Source organism: Protopterus annectens, chromosome 13.part0, assembly GCF_019279795.1.
Source record: "Protopterus annectens isolate FY-2018-M chromosome 13.part0, PAN1.0, whole genome shotgun sequence".
In the NCBI taxonomy this organism is placed as follows: domain Eukaryota; kingdom Metazoa; phylum Chordata; order Ceratodontiformes; family Protopteridae; genus Protopterus; species Protopterus annectens.
Window position 1 is genome coordinate 1,201,323,010 of NC_056747.1, and position 21,587 is coordinate 1,201,344,596.

A 21,587-nucleotide genomic window follows, 5' to 3' on the forward strand; every position below is an offset into this window, starting at 1 on the left:
ACCTCTGTGGTCTCTCCAGCTGCTGCATGTGCTTTGTGAGGTACATGTCTAAAAGGGCATTGTACTTAATAATGGCTCTTATAAGGGAAGAATACAGGGATGTTATGTGTTTTTGTCAGATTTTCTACACAACCAGTCAATTTGATATCTAAATGTTATGGTGTCTTTAATCAGCATGCTATATTAATAAAAAGGTAACTATGTAATTATATACCTCTCTGTTGGGTATTAAGATTTTTCATTTGTGTGGAACCTGTTTCAGCCTAGTAACTGTTTATCTGTTTAATGATATGGATCATTACCTGTTTGACCATAGTGTCTGTCACATCCACATTGGTTTTGTCAGGAAATGGAATCATCATATCGTAAATGTTGTTCCATTGTTGAGCCCACATGTTACCTAAATGGAAAACATTAAGCATTAGACATATATATTTTTATGACAGGGAAACACCACTTGGTTCCCCTTACCCAACAGTTTTCCTGCTTTCTGTAATCCTAACATCCCATTTAACCAACAGCTAATTTATTTTTCTCTCAGAAAAAGTGATGTACAATACATGCTTATGCTGACCAGTGACAAATCTGAAGAGTAATAGAATTCATACCAAACTGTATTATAGTAAAACATATGCACCATAGTAAAAACACATGCCAACCTTTAAATAGCATTTATGTACTACATTGTCCCATACCATAAGTGCTATGTAATACTTACCATATTTCATATGCAATGCTACATAGTGAGTACAAGGACATTATGTGTTACACACTATTCTGCATGCATCATATGTACCACACATATTGTACTGCATTTGTCCTTACATTAAATCTAGTTTCAGAATGGGCATGCAGGCATTTCACTCCGTTCAGTGGATTTCCAGTAGAACAGTAAGTGTCAATATGCGATGCTGGATTCTGTTTTCAGCTTTTCCTTTTGTTACCAATGTGCATTTTTAAATCATATGACACTTATAAACTCACACATCTATTCATTCGTTTAAAACTTTTTCCCTTTTAATTCATAATCCTTTCTTTATGTTCTTTATGCCTTCTGACTCCTACATAGATCTCATGTTGTAAAATCTAAACCCACCTTTGAATAATCCTGTTGGCCAGGAAATTAGTTAAAACACAAGAGAAAAATGAAAAAAGTGAACAATATACTCAAAAAGTTGAATTTGGTGCGCCTATTCTTTATTTTTGAAAAGACTGAGATATTATAGTTTAATGAGCTACTTTTCTGTTCTCATTGTATGAGTTTATGTACTGTGGGGGGAATGTTTGCACCGTGTCCTCGCATTTCTCTCCTGCACTCATTCCGTGGCTTCCCACATGTATGTTTATCCCTATACATTTACAATCTGCCACTCCTCCAATCACAGCCAATCAGTTCTGTTTAATCTCCATCCTGAAATAATCGTCAACAAACACCTGCACAGGGGACAGTGTCAGGTGGGAAGTTTGACTGGGGTGGTACACCTGTCAAAGAGTAAAGCAGATGTCTTAAGACGAGCTTAGGGAGGATTGAAACCTCCCATGGAGCAGAAGGGCAAAAGCTCGCTTGATCTTGATTTTCAGTATGAATACAAACCATGAAAGCAGGGCCTCACAATCCTTCTGGCTTTTTGGGTTTTAAGCAGGAGGTGTCAGAAAAGTTACCACAGTGATAACTGGCTTGTGGCGGCCAAGCTGTCATAGTGATGTCACTTTTGATCCTTCAATATTGACTCTTTCTGTCATTGTGAAGCAGAATTCACCAAGCATTGGATTATTTACCCACTAATAGGGAAAGTGAGCTGGAATTAGACCGTCATGAGACAGGTTAGTTTTACCCTACTGATGATGTGTTGTTGCGATAAGACATTTGGTCTCAGCTCCTGTTTTTCTGCTTAATTGCAGTAAAGCCATTTCAACTTCAAAAGCAAAACAAAGCAAAGCAATCAATCAAACAAACAAACAACAGTTATAGATAACATCTACTCCATTTAATTCCTTCCTGTCATGTAATTTATTTTAACACATGCCCTCTAACTCAAATTCAAAAAAATCTTTTAACCAAGCCACTTCATATTAACACAAAATGCAAAGCAAGGCAAATCCTGAGATACTTCACTGTTTTTATCATCCACTCTCCTTCTTATAAAGCTACCAACATATAACTTAGGTTCATAGGTTGATAGCTGTATACTAGGCTAACGACCCCCAAGGCCTTAATTAGCCTAGCCGTGCAACACAACCCAATTGTGTCCTTATGTGTCATGGGTATTTATTAGGAGTCGGTATATTATTTGGAAAGTTTCTAGAGATTATGTGGAGGTATCATAGCTTGGGTATTACTGTCTGCCTCTGTCTGCCAGAGAAATGGGAGCCAGGCCCAGGACGAATTTCTGATTTCCCATCCATTGATCAAGGTTACACTTAAATAATGTTCGAGTTTGACCACTCTCATCCTAACCTCTTTACTGAAATCTTTACTACTACTTCTCTCTTGGCTAACCATTAACCTCCCATTTATAACTACAACTGTGACAAGACCTCTTTTAACACCTCGTACAATAACCCCAAATACTTTATACTAAATTATAGCATACCTGCAGATAACCATCATGCCCTCTTTTCCTGCTCCAACATAGTCGTCATAAGTAAAAGTACAGCTAAGGAAAAAAACAGAACTTGTAGAGTAATAAAAGTCTCCTATATCATGGGACTGCAGCTTCTGTACATTTTCTTATAAGTGGTGAAGCTCAACCAAACCCAGGATCCACTTTAACAAACGCACTCACCTACAACCCCAGTCTAAAACTTTACCAAATGAATATTAGAAGTTTGTGCAACAAAACTGGTGAATTAGATAGTAGAATCCACATACACAAACCTGATAACCTGGCAATTACACAAACATGGCTAAACCCAACATCAGTGATGAAGACATACGGCCATTAGGGCACAACATTATCAGAGCTAATAGACCCTCAAAAAGGGAGATGGATGCTGTATCCTCTTCTCCAGCAAACTAAATATCTTTCAGTCCCAGATAAACATATTTATGTTTAACTAATCCAAATTACTTCTCATCAACTTAATTTTAAACAACTACCACTAAGAAAATTGCCACCAACTACATTCCACCATATCCTGAAGAAAAAACATCCGCATTAGAAGACATCTTATCTTGGCTCTCAAATTTAGTATATATCACCATACTATTGGCAGATGTAAATTTTCACTGGCCCCATACAAACTCGCACATCCTCAGTGCCTACAATTAACTTGTTTGGCTTCACTCAAATAATTACTGATACCATAAGAACAGACAAGTCTACAGGTAAACAAAGTATTATTGATTGAATACTAACCATGTAAAGCACTACCATTCCTCTCCATTGGTATACTACCAGACTCTGTTAGCGATCATCATCTAGCCTACATCAAATGAGGTCATTACAAAATTAACAAAAATACAACATTCAATTGGTCCGCTATAAAAGTAAATCCAGTAAGGGCACACTTAATGACTTATTACATCTTCAATATAACTGGTCTCACTAAAACCCCTCCCCCTAGATGATGCCATCTACCTTTACAGTAACACTTTCCTTTCAATTCTAAACTTCATTGCCCCATATGGCAAAAAAATGTAAAACATTTTGACCACAAAGATCAAACACCATGTATCACAGAGGGATGATGTAGGAAAACAAAGAAAAAAAAAACATACTTCTACAGTAATACAAATCTACACCATAACACTCGGTCCAAACTAGCCTACAATGTACTGAAAAAAAATTAGAAATACCAAACTATACTTGTCACTATGTTTGGTATCTTCCAGAGTGCAAAGAGGTGACCTGTGTCTGACATACAAAGCATCTTCCCACCGATGCATTTACTGCACATCAGCAAGTCAAATGGCATCAGAATTACTCGGTCTAGAGAATTAACCTCTTCTGTAACATCAACAGAATGGCATGGTTGGACAGGTATATCACACTGAGGATACCATTGCCCTGGAACAGACTCCAAATCCACATAAAACAGAGTTCATCCCTGTCCATATTCAGGCACATCTTAGACCTATGGATGGAAAACAGAACATTTACCTAAGGACTGCCCCCTCTACTAGTAATGGACAGAGGCAGCTCCTAAATGCTTCATCCCATGCATGTGTTCCCCTCAAGTTATGTATGGTATGATCCCAGTTATTCTCATTAGGGATATATATAATTATCGACCATGGGATGGGTAAAGCCACTCTATAACCAAATGGCATAGGTTATTTCATTTACAAAAAGGGAAATTGGCTAGGCTTAATATGACTATCAAGGGTAGTTAGCCTAGTACTTACCTATGACCATATACTACGTCCAATAACTATTTATTACTCATAAATCCAAATCTGAGCAGTACTGGTACACTAGTAACAAGCTAATGAAGCCAGAAAGGAAAAGTACACCTAATCCTCTACCTCAGAAAACTAATCTTGAAATCACCTTCATTTTTAATGGACACCACCATTTCCCTTTCTCTTCAATGTAAGGCCGACTTCTACCTACAAAACAACATCAATAACTTTAGACATATCGAATCCTAGCATCACTCTATAAAATACTTGGAAAAAATAAATAAAACAATGAATGAAATGAATATACTATGCCTTCTTGATACAATGGAGATCATATATTACAATAGCTCAAGAAACACATCTCATAAATGACAGGTTAACTATCATACTGTCATAACACATGTACTTGGGGTTGTCATATTATCAGGATATGACACACAAGAAGTTTTGCAGGAGAGCAAACTTTTCCGCACCTCCCACATGGGGAACTTTAGCCCCACCCCCCATACTTAATCATTATCACTTTAAGTCACAGCTAGGTCAGGGCAAAGGAGGTGGCTGCCCTAGGTACAAGCTTTTAGGTTGTATGACTGACATTGTAGAAAAGGCACAGATCAGTTCCTGCAATTAATGTTGGTAATCATTTAAGCAGCTGCTACAGTCATTTAAGCAGCCACTACTGTTATTTAAGCAGGTACTATCTTAACTGCTGTTGCTTAAGTGTCATCCTTTCATTTGGCTGTGGGACCTGTTTTATGGAATGCGAGTACGAATCAGTTTAACGAATCATTGCCAGTTCACCTATTCATGTGTCTCTGAGATGTGATAAGAAATCAGCAAATATCCCTTATGGGCAGAGGGAGGGCATGTAAACTGCATGCAAAGGTACCCTAAAGAAGAAGCAAATTGGAGAGCCAAGACTATGAGGCAGCAGTATGAACCACTTTACCAATGTGTAATATGAGACCACTTTTTAAGTTTCTTAAATGATATTTATACTGTAAAATCCAGTGTTTAACCACAATAGTTTGATATAGAATTCATCAAAATGTGGATGCAGCACTGGACTTGTAGTCCTGTGACCACATCACTGTTAGCATGATGAAATCAGTCTGCAAAAGTCTTGCATTATTTTTAAACAACCTATGCACTTCATCATCTTAAGACCCTGTAGTATATAAAAAGCACAATCTGATAAAAATACATGCCTACAAAATATATAAAGAAGGATATGCTGTTTACAAAGCATCACAGGATTTCAGAGAATTGACCTTCAAACAAAAGCTGCTGAAGAAATGTGCCCACTGAATGATTTAGTCAGATTATGTCTCTCAACTGTCCAGATTTTCACAGAATGTTCAGATTTTTGCCTCACACTTTTGGTTTGTTCCATTCAAGTAAAACAAAGCTTATCCCTGTCCATATTCAAATGCAACTTGGATCTAAGGATGGGTATTAGAAAATGTACTCCAGGATTGCCCCTCATGCCACTAATGGATAGAGACAGTTCCTAAATGCTGCATCCCTTACATGGGTCCCCTCAAATTATCTATGGTATGATCACAGTTATTCTCACTAGGGCTAATATACAATTATCAGCTATGGGATAGATAAGACCAATCAGAAAATGTTAATTCAAGCATCAAAAGGGAAATTGGCCAAGCTTAAAATGTCCTCTAAGTTAACCTATGTTGTGGTAGTAAATAGTTTTAAAAACTTGCCCTTTTTAGATCACTAAGTGCCCCTCTCACCCGTTGGCCCTCCATTCTTCAACAGCTTCCAGTGCCTGTGATTGTTCCTTCTAAAATTTGTGGTTTGCCTGCAAATAAGTCAGGATTGAAGTCATTAAAAATAACATACATTTAAGTTTCAGGCTTCAGTATAGGCTTCAGTATCCTTCAGAAAATGCGTGTTAACACAAAATGTGTAAATCAAGCCAGATTCTAAGTTTAAAAGAGCAATATTTAAACTCTGCCCCTGTTTTGGGCCTTTCTTTCTCTGTTACTTCTGGCTTTATTCAGATTTCTTGTATTTAGAGGTTGAGACGTATGAGTCAGGTGATGAGAAGGGGCAGAGGCACAGGACAGAAAACGATGGGGATAAGTGAATCATTGTGTGTGTGTGTGTGTGTGTGTGTGTGTGTGTGTGTGTGTGTGTGTGTGTGTGTGTGTGTGTATGTGTGTGCACGTGTATGTGTATGCTTGTATGTATGTGATTCTGCATATATGTGTGTGTCTGTGTGTGTGTGTAAATGTGAGTGAGTGTGCATGTATGTATGTAAGTGTGCATGTGTGTGTGTGTGTGTGCTTGTATGTATGTGAGTGCATGTGTGCATATGCTTGTATGTATGTGAGTCTGCATGTGTATGTGTGTGTATGCGTGTGTGTGTGTGAGTGTGTGTGTGTACGTTTGTGTGGACAGAGTCACTAAGTAAGTGGGACAGACAGTTGCCAGTAGTGTGCCATTCTTCTGTTGTCATGAATTATTCATACAAGATTGAGTGAGGGGCTGTTCCTGCAGAGGTTTTGATAAATAGCCATGTGCAGGGCATGCAACAAGAGCATGTTACATGTCCCAGAAACACAGGCATGAGAAATAAATACCTCACCTAAATGATAAGAAATGAGATTTCACTTTTTAAATTTGTGAGCTGTAATGTCTTATCATGGTTAATGGCTTAAAAATCAGTGGCAAATCTATCCTTTGCAATCAAGATCTTAACAGATTCAGGGTTACATATTATTTGTTGGAGTGATCTAAGAACACTGTGATAAATCTGATAAATCTGCATTGTTTATATTTTTAGTTTTCACATATGTACCTTAAATAGCTAGCTCGCTCTCTATATATGTGTGCATATTTCCAACATTTCTGTTACCCTTAATGAGAAGTTAAAATTAGCAGACTTCAGCTGTAAAATGCCAGTATTCAAGTCTGTGTGTCACTTCTGAAAAGTCCATTAGAGGGCATACCATGACCAAATATCTTAGTATTTAAAGCCTGCAATAAGAATAACATTATCTGAATATATCAATCATATTAGTGGGCAGAGAACAATAACTTAGGAGGGGATTTTGACAGTTTCTTTCTTAGATGACATGACATTGTTTTACATGTTTGGTAAATACTTATTCTGAGAGTGAGAGAAAATATTTTATTGAAATATTGAGAATAGCTGGAGTTCCGTGTAGCACTTTCTTTTCATTGCCACAATGATTTATGTAATTTTTTTTTTTTTTTTTTTTGGTTAAGTGGGTCAGATAAGCTGAGCAGTGCTTGCTTACAGTGGAGTCCCAGGAAACAAGGCTCTAGTTAATACAAGAAAAAGTTTTACAATAGTGTAAATAAAAATAACTATAATTTCATGATTATTTGAGTTGACTTGAGCAATGATTTAAATATTGACAACATATCAACAGAAAGACAGGGAAGGCTACAGAAGGCATTTTAACACAGGTCAGATAATGGACCCAGCTGTCAGCTCAGAATAAGAAAATAGTTGTTTGTCATTGAATGATTATTTTGCAGTAAAGTGTTAATTATAGGTAATATATAATTTGCAGAGTATTCAGCATGCGCAGATAATTCTGGGCTTATAGGATGAAACTGTATAAATGGGATCCATTATTATAGAGCAAGACAAAATATCTAGAGACAGAAATGAATAACAAAAACTGCTAGAAACTGATAGCTTAAGTACACAAATCTTCATACCAGATGTTCTCATGTACAGTAACTGAACAAATGTTGGCGTTATTGTTATTTAGTCATTTAGTTAAGCTTGAGTCACTGCGCCCGGGGTTTCCACATATGCGTTTTTCTTTTGGACAATCCAGAAATCAGAATGATAGTTCAGTTGTCCAGAAAACACTGTAGAAAGTCTGATATTCTGTTAAGCAACACAAACGGGTTACGGAATGCATGAGTTTGGTCTTATTTTTTGTTTTAATAAATGCGCAGCTTGTGCAATGTGGTCAGTTATAAGACAAGGAAAAGAAAACATTCTGCAGGTGTTCCCTGACATACCCATTTACATCAGAAAATGGGCATGGAAGTGGGTGAATTGTGCAGGCTAAGAGGAGGAAAGATGTGGGGTCAAGGGTAGTGCAAGATATGTGGCTTTAGTGTGTTTTTTCTGCCACAGCAAAACAACCCTATTTATCACATCAGGCCTGTCTGTCAACTGCTTCTTTAGGCTATTACAAGTTCATATTCATCACTTTATTAATGTTTGTTTATCCGGCTTAGCCTCTTCTGTCCCTTTCTTCTTTTATCTTTGATCTTTCCCAGAACTGTTTTCTGTATTGAATCCTGTATTTGTATTGTTTATCCAAAATATCTGAGATATAGTTTTACTATCTTCCAGTGAACAATCTGTATTTATTTCCTTGAGTACTGACTGACTTGATCATGTAGTCTATGAAATTCTTATATATTCTCCAACATAACAGTTCAAATGCGCTGACTGTTCAGCACACAACCTTACTTACAGTACAGCTTTCACAGCCATATGTTATTACTGGGAAAACAATAGCTGTGACTATATGGACCTTTGTTGACAACATTATGTCCTCCCTTTTTAAAATCTTATCCAGATTTGCTATAGCTTTTCTTCCAAGAAGCCGGCATTTTTTAATATTATTACTGAAATCACCAGCTGTACAGATCTTTATGCCTAGGAAACAAATTGGTTACTGGCTCTCTTTCCCCAGCTATTTGCCAAAAACTGATAGGACAAAATTACATCCTTTTTTATTATCACAATAATTTGATATAGACTTGATTAATATGTGGTTGAGCCACTTGTGCTTTCTGTTTTTCCTTCATCAACATGGTCTTTAATTCAGACTCACTTTCAGCCATTAGAGTAGTATAATCTGCATTTCTTAGGTTCTTAATATTTCTTCTAGCAAGTCTGATTCTAGGCTTTGATTCATGTACCCCAGCACTCTGGGGTATACATTATGTAGGGTGACAATATACAGCACTGTCTCACTCCTTTTCCACTCTTGGTCCAGTGAGTTATTCAGTAGTATGTTCTAACTGTTGCTTCTTGTTCTGCATACAGATTGCTCGTGAAGCAGATAAGACAACCTGGTATTTCCATTTGTCTAAGAATGTGCCACAGTTTGTTAGGGTCCACATAATGAAACCCTTTATAAAATAGTCAATAAAGCAGAAGTAAACATTTTTATGAATCCTCTTTCTCTGTTATCCAGTGCATGTTGTCAATTTGATCTCAGGTGCCTCTGTTCTTTTTAAAACCAGCTTGCACATCTGGCAATTTTCATGTATTACCAGAGTCTAGCTTTCAGAATCTTGAGGATTACCTGCTAGCATATGAAATAAGTCCAATTGCTTGTTAGCACTTTTTAGCACTATTCTTTGTGGGATGGAATATAAACTGACCATTTCCACTTCAGTGGCCACTGTTGTTTTCCAGATTTGTTTGCAAAATTCCAAGCACTATTGCAAGAACATAATTTTGCAGGATTTTGAACAACTCAGCTAGACATCACTCCCTACAGCCTTGCAAGTAGTAAGACTTTGCAGGTGCATTTAACCTCTCTCCAGGAACTCTGACTCTAGATCAAAGAACATACCATATTAGATGATGTGAGGGAGTGCCAGCTGTGCTGGAGCAAGTAGGGCAGTGCATGTGCAACATATGCCAGCATAGCTAGCTGGGGGTTTGTAAAGAATTATATGTCATGTGAATATCAAACAAATTTATACAGATGCTTGTATTAAAATTGTATCAATAGTGGGTCCTACTGGACAAAAAAGAAATATATATGTATGTCAGACTGTATTGTTGTAACTGATGAAATGTATATATTTTAACAAAGGATACTCAAAGGGAAGGGGTTAAGCTCAGCCCAGCTAACCTTAAGAAATATAGCCTGAAATTAAATTAATTAGTTTAGGCCATAAATTTCACAGGTCTGAATGCCGCCAGAGATACAATGTCTTTGAAAAGCCTGGGCTGGGATCCTGCTCTATTGTCCTTAGTGGATAACTAATTGCTACCCTTGGATGCCAGAGAATGGCTTGTTAGTTTCTGCAGGAAGGGTGGAAATATTGGAACTGTTTTACAGTTTCCAAATGATGTAATAAACCTTAACTAAAGTTCTGTGTGTATTGCGACACATCAGTGCCAGATCCTGGCTCAGTTTCTAGTGAGAGGGTAGTGTGGGAACCACAGATTCAGGTGACCAGATGTGATGTCATTCTGCAGCCAGCACTGAAATTGTATTTGAATACTAGTGAGAGATGTGAGGTGTGCAATCTTTTTTGGACATGACAAGACACTCATCCACGCTCATCTTTCCTTGCTTTAGTAAGTAACTAGAGAACAGTAATTCTTCAGTCAGTTAGAAAAATATAATGAGATTAGCTATTTTTTATGCATCTGTCTGAGTCTTTCCATCAGTGTTGTTCTTTTTATATTTCCCGTGATTGAAACTGTGGTGTTCATTGTAAATAGATATTCAGTATTTTCATGTTTTATTATTATTTATTATTAAATATATCTAAATCTTTCATTTTGGCTGGTCTTTTAGAAAATATTTAACCTTTGAGAGTACTTGCATTTATTTAGTGGCACAGTGACGCCATGTTCCTGAAAATCTTGGTGCTTGGTTAAACACTACCATTTGTATAGATTGCAATTAAGTGCCCTGGTAAGAGCCTTAAGTTAACTGGCTTTGGGTGTTCTGTGGTAACAGATCTACCTTATAGTCTGGGCAGAGGTAGCAGAGTGGGTAAGCTATGCCAGCTTTTCCCAGGTGTGTGTATATGTGAAAATCAAATCTCAAGAGTGTGTGTGACAGCTACTTTGAACAGGGACACTGAGAGCACTAATTTCACAGAGATGGTGGTGGAGGACTTGGTTTGGAATACACGGATAAGGACCTAGCTCTATAGTGGTAAGTGGGGAGTCTTATTTGGGGCCTGGAGAGAAATCTGAGCCCCAAGACTGGAGTGTGCATGCTCTGAGTGCTATTAAAGGGAAATTGTACTTGGTGTAATGAGCTGCATCTGAAAATACTGTGTGTACCTATTTTTCTCACAGTGAACATTCCTCACAGGATTCAGTGGTGAGGACTGAGGCTCCTTGATCACTGGCCCAGAGGAGGGACGTCACACCATCATATATTTATTTATTTATTTATTTATTTTACATTTGTTGACCGGGATGGTCCAACTGGATACATGTCCATTTTCAGCAGAGGTCTGGGGAGAAAAGCTCCAAGATAATAATTCACATTGAACATTTAGTAAACGCTAGTTTCAAGCAGATTACAGTCATAAGCAATACCAGCATTTAGCACATATAGTACTAACTTATTATAAAACACTTTACAAAACATAGCATTATTTTTAAAGCTAAACATACATAACATTACATTCTGGTTTAAGACACATTGAGCAGCAGTTATACAATTGACCCTTCCTGAAATGGAGTGGTAAAACAAAGTTAAAAGTAGTTGAAGGTAAGGGACCTAGGAAATGGAGAGGTCACTAGTCGGGGTTAGTGCAAGGATATAACCAATGAGTTTTGAAGTATTTCTTGAGTTTGTTTTTGAATTGAGTTAGTGAGGGTTCTAGGGGCAGGTCAGCTGGGAGTCTGCTCCATATTTTTCCAACAGAGTTGGCAAACAGAGAGTCCCCAGCTGAGTAGCTGGATTTGTATGTTTGAATTAGGAGTCTAGTGGATAATTGCAATGGCCAGGTGCTGGTATAGGGGCTATAATATTTTTTAGTGCAGGTGTATTTTCTGGTTGGTAAAGGACTTTATGTGCTACTATTAGCTGGTTAAACTGCAGTAGGCTTGGCAGTTCAAGCCATCCTAGGCGATTTAGGTTGTGATAGCGGTGTGTCCGGGTAGGCTGTGCCAGTAGCAAATCTGGCAATGTGCTTATAGCAGGATGATAGTTTATTAAGATCTGTTTTGTTTAAGTTGGAGAATAGAGGGGACATGTAGAGAAGAGTTGATAGCAGATGGGAACGGGCAATTGCAGTTCTAGCAAGTGGGGTAAGGAAAGTTTTGATTCTGTAAAGATAGCCAAGTTTTTTTAGTAATGGTTTTGATAGTTTGATTGATATGCGCATCAAACTTCAGGTTGTTATCAACTATGACACCCAGTAGTTTAGTTTGGGCTTCTGGGGAGATGATAGTGCCATTGTTAGCAGTTATGTTGAAGGATGGCAGGAGGTCCTGTAAGTGGGGGAGAAAAGGAGCAACTTAGTTTTTTTTGGGATTTAGGATTAGATGTTGATTGAAGAGTCGTTTTTCCACTGTATTGAAGGTATTTTGGGTTAATGTGAATAAAGTAGCTGGTGAGGTGTCAGAACAAATTAAGGTGGAGTCATCCGCATATTGAATGCAGGTAGCATCTGGGATGACTGAATGAAGGTCGTTGATAAAGATGGAGAAAAGAAGGGGTCCTAGTATCAAGCCCTGGGGGACTCCTGATGTGATGGCTAGGTGAGATGATAGCTTGTCCTGCCATAGGACTAACTGTTGCCTGCCCTGCAGGTAGGATTGAAACCATTGAAGTTCATGGTTGTTTAAGGAGAAGGCCTTCAAGGTATTTATAAGCATTTTGTAGTCAACCATTTCAAAAGCCTTGGATAGATCTAGAAAGAGTGCTGAGGATAATTTGTTATTATTGCAGTTGTGGTTAATGACGTTAGAGAAAGAGAGGAGGGCAGAAGTAGTACTGTGGTGTGGCTTAAAGCCATGCTGAAAGTTGGACAACACCTTGTTCTGTGTGAGGTAGTGCATGAGCTGTATGTGTACACACTTTTCCATAATTTAGCTAGAGGTGACAGAATAGCTATGGGTCTAAAGTTTGACAGTTCAGTGGAACTGTCTCCTTTATGGAGAGGTATGGCATGGGAGATTTTACATATAGTGGGTACAGTAGCTTCAGCTATAGCTCTGTTGATCAAGATTGAGATGGGGTATGCTATGGTGTCAGCAGCCTTTTGTAGATAGTCTGCTGGAAGGAGGTCGGCAGCCAGGGTTGTGAGTTTTAGTTTCTTACGTAGGGCATGAATAAGTTGAGTAGGAACAGGTTGGAAGGAAAAGTATGTTTGAGTACTGGGTGTGGCTACATTAGAATTAGAGCCATTGGGAGAGAGTTGACTGGCTAGAGACTCGATAGTCTCTGTGAAAAAGCTGTTGAAGTTATTAGCAATGTCTACTGGGGATTTGTGTTGGGAAGCTGAGGGGGATAGAGTGGTGGTTTGTCCTGGGTGGAGTAGTTTATTTATTTCTGCCCAGAACTTTTGAGGTTTGTTTTGGTGTTTTTGCAGTAGATGGTAGTAGTGGTTCTTTTTGTCTAAGGTTATGGATTTTTTGGTGTCATTCTTAGCTGTCTGAATCTTAGCTGATCAAATGGGGCTTTTGTTTTTCGGTAGGTGGCCCATGCTTTGTTTCTGAGTGAAATTTTGGTTTTGGTATCTTTAGTAAGCCATGGTGCAATATTAACTTTGATTCTAATAGAGCGGCTGGGAGCATGGGAGTTATGGGTTCTTCAGTGCATTCCTACCATTTCATAGTATCATACCCTTCTGTTAGGTTCATCCCATCTTTGTCTTTTATCATGCCCATTATTACCCGGAAGTTTCCCTTACTACAGCCAATGGCATTGAAGCAATCTCTTGTCTTTGCATCCTTTATCTCCTTTTACGTCTTTGCACTGCTTATTTAAACATGCCACCTTAACTCTTTTTGCTGCTCTCTGAAGCTCTTCATTGAGTTTGATATATATCATAGTCAAAGCTGATGGGGGGCTGCATCACTATAAGCTGTTAGCTGTTAGTGGACATAAATAGCACGACAGAATAGTTGTCAATCAGGTGCAAATGCAGTAAAAACAGTCATTTAAGTAAACTTACCTGAAAGCTTCAGAGGACCTTTTTTTTTTTTTAATTATTTTGGTCCTCAGTTTGAGTTGAGGAGGTGACACTTCGGTAACTGTACAGTATGTCAATTGACCGATCTACACCTCTGTCAGTTGCCCTCATTCTTTCCTTTGCCACTTCTAATGCAGCGGTCATTTTCTCTTTCTAAACTATTTGTATCTTGGATATGCTCTGTTGCCACCTCCTGGACAATATCACAAACTTCTGCCTGTAGCTCTTCAGTACTTTTATTTACCAGATCCAGGTCTATATTATATTTTCGAAAGTTTCAGCCATCGAACACCATATGGTCGACACCATATAAGCGATGTTTGAAATTTCGAAAATATAATAAAAAAATAAAAATAAAAAACTATACTTACCTAAATGCTGTAGGCAGGGGGGCAAGCCCCCCTGCACCCCCACTACTTAAATATTCCTACTCCGAAATTGCACTGCATTGAAGTAAAGGGAGAATATTCCCTACGTCGATTTCCATGTTACACGCGCAACATTTCGACCAATCGGGTTCACTCAATACGCATTTGCTGTTTACACTTTTTAATCATGCGATAGGAACCCACCAGATCCAATACCATAAATCTGTTCTTCACCACTGCTGCATATGCAATTGTTTGAATTAATATACTGATGGCCTGGAGAATTATCCTTCCTTGTTTTTTTTTAATTCCAAGCTTTGTGATAAGAAGCTGATGATCTGAGCCACAGTCAGCACCAGGTCTTATTTTTGTTAACTGTATAGTATTCTTCCATGTCTGTCATAGGTTGGTACTAGCCTAACAGCCATAGGGCCTATACAAGCCTAGCCGTGACAATTCCCTTGCTATTTCTTTCCACAATATTTACTTCCCTGAACCCATGTCTAGCAGGGTGACTGGCACAATCCCTGGGAAATCATGAATATATTTTAAGCCATGTATTACATATGTTCAGTAAATTCACTTACCACATCATTCAGTTGATTTTTAGCATTATTTGCAAAGGCAAGTGATTGCTAATGGAGCCTTGTCATTAATATATTTATACATTTAGTAATGTTGATGTGGGAGGCTGAATTTATTTTAAAAACAAAGAATCTGTTTTGGACATATTATGTTTATAAACACTTTGTGGATGATGTATTTCTCTTATATAGGGTAATGTACTGGATGAAATTGTGAGTTTAATAAATTATTTGTATGATACAATTACTTTTCTTAAATTTAAGGTTTCGTATTTTAATAAGTCTTAATTTTTATGGATATGACTTTAGCATGCACCCCAGTGGATACCATTGCAACTACTGCTTGTAAAAATGTATTAAAGGTAATTCAGTTTGTTTCCGCATACCTCATGTATATGTATATCCAAAATTCATTTTAAAAGTATTGTTAAAGAGCGAATGCATAGAACCTTAAAGGAAAACTCCACCTCCTACAGTTTAACTCAAGTCTTAGGTTGCTGCGGTTTTCTCTATACAATATGATTATAGTACTGTGTAGGAACTTGAAACCTACATGTACTTTATAAATCTTTCATTTCCTTATTTGCTATCAAAGGAAGGGAAAGACCACCCACTTTTTTAAGCTTTAACTCCTCACATAACTTGAGAAGGAATTTGTCTACACCTGCATGACATATCACAGACACAGAGGAATTTGTAGTCAGGAGTTCAGGCTGTTGTAAACAAGAGAGGTGTGAAACTGTTTTCCATTGTCGTTATTGCAGAGAGGAAGAGAACATACACTGAGTCATAGCTGCTTACAATGTAGCCATGCCTTTCATAGCAAAACACAGCAATTAGATCAGTCAAAGGTTCAAAGGTAGTTGTCACCTCCTTTGACAAATTTATTTAAGCAGTATCAAAGTATTGAAATTCTGATCTGTAAACTTTAAATGTCTATTTTTTACACTACTTTACATTTTAAGATGACTTGAATTTAATATCAAAGATGTTTGTGACATTTAGGGAAAAGTCAGAAAAATATTTTTTCTTGTAATTCTTATAAAGTATAAGCACATTTACCAAAGTGTATGGGGGCTGTCAATTCACTACAAAAAGATACTTTAAACAAAGACCTGCAGTTTAGCAATGGTTTTGGTTGCAGCTGTATAATTCCTTACTATAATATAAAACAAGCCCAGAGACACACACCAATGATGGCCATTCTAGAAATAAAAGCAGCAGTCCTGTTACAGCTAGAGATAACAGAGACTGACACTAATCTTATTACATGCCAATGGAATAGGAATATACCACTACTTTCTTATGTCTAGCATGACTCATATAATGCAGACTTGAAAGGGATTATGGGAATCAGAAAGGCTTGAAGAAAAAAAGATCACGTCAATATGTCAAGTCTCATTGACAACCATTTTGCAGAAAACATATTAATATTCTATTTGAGGTGTTAAAATAACCCAGAAAACCATTGCAGAGTAAAAAAAATAGATTTTTTTAATTATAGCGTGGAATTTTCCTTTATGACTAAATACTTTCAATTGTTTAAACCTCTGCATACTTATTTTGTACTAGCACTGTCTTAACTTCTTTATTGTCTAAGTAAAGTTTTTATCTATTCTCTTTAAGGCTGTATCTGGTATTTATTTATGCATTATTTATTTGAAGAGAAGGTATTATTTAGCACTGTAGGTTATCAAGTTGCTGGTATCTGTCTCTAATTGCTAAGAATGCTCTGCATATTACTATTTTGTATGTATTCTTTATTTAGCTATAAATCAGGAGTGGCATGGTAGCTGATTAGTCTTAGCCAAATAGTCTGGAGTACTCTCAGCAGTACTCTGCCAGAATGAAAGCTATGGGGAAATTGGAGAGTGCACTGTGGAGAGGGGGGGGGGGGTCAATTTTTCTTACTACAGTACAATCATGGAATTGTTATACATAAGAAAGTGTGTGCATGAAGACTTGCCTGCCTCAAAAACATTTTTAATGATTTTGTATTAAAGTCATTGAAGTATAATCTGTAGTGGTATGATTCTATTTATCATAGGTAAAGCATCTTTCCAGTCACTTAGAAAAGCAATCCTCAGAATTACAGCTTACTTTTAGATTTTTTTCTAGTCACATTTTATGGTTTGTGTTCTGTCTTATTCTTCAAACATATGGTATTTTTTTCCTTCATAAACTTCAAAAACAGGGTTTATGTTAGATTTTTATAAAGTTAGGTGTTAGCTGCTGCAGTGACTCTTCTTTACTATGTGTGCCTGTTGGTGATATTAAGTTCTTTATACTCTAGCCTCAAATGTTAAATGTCACTACTCAGTGGAAATGCAGTGAATTCAGAAAGAGTCACTAGCTTTATGGCTCCTGTATAAGGAAAAGAAGGATCTCTGAATGACACTATATAGTAAAAGAATTGTGAATCATCAGCTTACGACCCAAGCCAGAGGACAGGAAAGAAGGGCTTATTATATCTTTGTTATGTGTGATTTTCTGGGTCCAAATATTAGAATATTATGGTTACTATGACGTTAGAGCCAGTAAGACAAGTTTATAAAGATGGTGTTATGACATTTCATACAAACCAAGCATGGTATGCACTGATGAAGCTGAATAATACAGAAATACCACAGAGAAGAGGAAGAGTTAAGTCATTCCTTATTTATGTAGGACAGTAGAAGAATTGCTGTGAAGTGAAAGAAATATACTCTTGGAAGAAGAAATTAAGACATACGAGGATCAGTGGTGGTCAGTACAGGCACCTTACTGATAAAATGTGAAGTAACTCTAAGCTTTAAAATGTTTGTCATTTACATTCATTATAGAGCAGCTCACCTCCTACCTTTAAAAATATTAATTTCTATAGCCACAGAACAGTGGAGGAGATCACAAGAAGTAACTAAAGCAATAACAATGACATTATGTATCTTTTTAAACTATGACAAGTTGCCTTTAAGTTGAAGCCTTATTTTCAGAGATTCCTAGCTACATGCAAACCTTCAGCAATCTAAAGCAGGGAAAAAGTTGAGCAAATTAATTAGCTACCTTAGCAAACATAAAAAAGGTAGAATATATTACAGTGGAAATAAGGTGATCCAAAATGTAAAGCACAGTTATAAGGGTAAGCCAAGAAGATGAACAGATAAGTGTTTCTTAATAATATTAAAATAAAGAAATGAAGTTTAATGACATAAAGTAAGGTTGAAATAGGAACAGAAGGGGTAGTGGAACATCAGTAGAAGACTGGAGAAGAGGTAAGGAACATCCTTTGAAAACACAAATCAGTTTGTAGGCAGTTTCTGGCACTGTGATAATGTTCCTCTGTGGTGGACTTAAAAACTGCCAGCTTTTTTTTTTTCAGACATTTGGTGGTTAGGAGACAATTTGACCATAAGATGCTATACACGATGGTATTCTAATACAGAGAGATCTGGTAGGTTAAGAACACAAGCAGTGATTTTGCTTGAATGTTTAGCCTTTAAATTTATACTAATACTGCATTTGATCTTCTACTGTTTTAAAGGATAAGGCTTGGAGAGATTGGTGAAGGACTGTAGAGTCAGAATTGGTAAAGCAGGGACTGTCTGGCCAAGCCCAGCTCCTCTATGAACATCTCAGAGTTAGAAAATTAACAAAAAAGAATAAAGCCACATTGTCAGTGGACCACATTGGTCAGTGAGTGTTCCAGAGATATAAAAAATATACAGATTGAGAGTGCTGAAAAACAACGGCACTCCCAAGCTGAGTCTGCAATTGGTCCATTGAGATCAGTTTCGACCCCAGTTAATACATTCAGTAGGCATTAATGCATACCACAGAAGAAAATATGATTCTTTATTCATTTGTGACAATTGTTGATGCAGTTGCCAGCAGATTTGGAAAATGGACCAGAAAGTAAATCTTTTTTTTTTTTTTTTTTTTTTTCTTTCCTTCTCCTTGGCTTGTTGTTTCTATGCCTTTTGTTTTTCAAGCTGTAGAGGGCATAGTTTGCACATGGATGAAGATGGAGGCGTAGCTATGCCTTTCAATTGTACCTTTTTGAAACAAAGTTATTTTTAAGAAGTTGGTTTCACCAGAATCACAGGTGTTACTTTGGAGGCAAAATCTACTTTTGTTTCTGAAAGCTGTATTTATTCAACTAGTTAGTTTGCAGGGATCAACAATTAAAAGGAAATCACCACAAAGAAATTGTAACTGTTCTTTACAGGAGTGTTGGCTATAAGTAAAAAAATAAGTCAAATACAATACAAGTTAACAAAATATAAGTGAACATGTCATGGTTCCTGGTTATATTTCACATTGAAACAACTCTACATTTAAAAATACTTCTTGGAGTAAAAAGCAATATTTAAACTGTTTTACCCAGATTTCTTTAAGCACAAATGTTGGAAATTCTACAACAATGTGACAAAATGTTAAACCTAGATTTAATTTGTCATATGGTATATATTCTAACTGTCAGACCCACAAACCTTCTCAAAGCAGTATATTATTAAGTATAGAAACTTACAATAATGATGGAGAAATTGACCACAAAATGCTAAAACATAATTTCTGGAATTTTCCATAAAAATTTCAGTAGGACAAGAAAATAATAGTTAACTTTATAAACGTTCTCATTTAAACACAAAAATTGACCTAGATGATGGATTTAGGATAAGTTATATTAAGGTAGCATGTTTTACAGAAGAACTAGAGAGAAGGGACTCAAATATTTCTTCTGACATGATTGCTATGATTGTTATAGGCTCTGATTATAAAGTGGTAAACCATAATGAATTTTGAATAACTTCACAGAAATGTTAATACCTCAATCAGTTAATAAAGGTAAACCAAGATATATAATAGTTTAATTATTAGACTTTAAAAACACACAAATAGTACCTCATGCTGCAGACACAAGCACGTCGGGAGCACTTATTATGTTGTTTCTCTCAAAGGCAGTGTTTGAGACATTGTCTGTACTGTAGAGGGTGAGAATCCTGGGAAATGTGAGTCCTCAAGAAGCAAAGAGAACTCTGAGGTAACGTAACGGTGCTTCAGAGTCAGAGGATGGTTTTGTAGCACATGTGAATCAGCAGCATATCATGAATATGAAAGCACAACAGCATGCATGAACACAAGTGTACAAATAGCAACATCGGTCAGCTGGTTAGTCCTACTGTCCTGAGAAGTACCAAGCCAACGTAATATATATATATATATATATATATATATATATATATATATATATATATATATATACACACCATCTAATGCCAGTAATGCATATTAATAGATGTCTGTGCATTTTAATTCACATTCATATATACATACACCATGCACTCCAAAGCTAACAGGAACACATCACCTGTAGATGGATCAACTACCATGATTAGATTTGATGGACTCCACTATCTCTTTATGCAGTATATGTGGTATGATATTGCCATAGGATTCACAGGGCATAATCAAACCATAGCTTTTATGGTCTTGATGTGGTCACTATTACAATACTGTCATTGCAGGATATCAGTCTGCAGCATGGATACTGGCTGGCATATGTGCAACAATGCAGTATTGCCCTCAATAGCTATTCTAGTATGCCACCATTCCTAATATCCCACACCTGGCATTCTAAACAAACACAGGGCAGACCATATGGAGACACTTAATTTACCTGTGGAGTAGCTGCTATATATTAAGATGCAAACATTATCAGTATTCCCAAACAGAGAAAGAGGCATTCAAATGAGACCACACCTCCCAATATACAGTGATAGAGTTGTTATCCTGATTGCATTGTGCATCTTTACCCCTGTAGTATCAACTGTGCTACACCCATAGACATTTACTAAAAAAGCTGGCTCAGACTCTGTGAGAGAAAGGTTAGTTTATTTTTGTTTTATTTTTTTTTTTTTTTGCTTTGCTTAATTGCCTTCTTCTGTTTTGTATACTGTGATTTATTTTCTTTACACTGTGTTTTACTTGTATTCTGCTCTTAACTGCATATTTAAACTAGGAAAGAGACCACAGCTGTGTGTGTTGTGAGTTACACAGAAATTAAGCTTTTTCCCCACTCTCCCACCTTGGTGCTGTTGAGTTTTTAAACTCAAATGTCTTTCTAGTTGTCTGCCCCATACGTTAATCTGATATTTCCTTCCCTCTCCTCTTTCAATGGTTATTGTAAGTGAGCACAAAATTATCATTTTGTGAAATCAACCCCCTTCAGCTATTTAAAATGATTGGCCATCCCACTGTATTCCATAGAGACAGAATACAAAGTGCCCACCCCTTCCAGTCTATCGTGCTCTTTTAAAATTAGTGTCTCTCCTCTGGGATAGCTAAAACGTAAGTTACCTTCTCTTTCATAGCTGGCTCCTCAGT

At 36.9% G+C, this 21,587-nt stretch overlaps 1 protein-coding gene across 1 annotated transcript in view; it reads right to left on the reverse strand.

The window, feature by feature from the left end:
- Positions 1–21,587, reverse strand: part of ACE (angiotensin I converting enzyme) — an 806,509-nt gene that overhangs the window by 424,618 nt on the left and 360,304 nt on the right. The window contains exon 6 of the mRNA XM_044055209.1: positions 303–400. Within this exon, the coding sequence (XP_043911144.1) occupies positions 303–400 (98 nt within the window). The remainder of the gene's footprint in view (positions 1–302; positions 401–21,587) is intronic.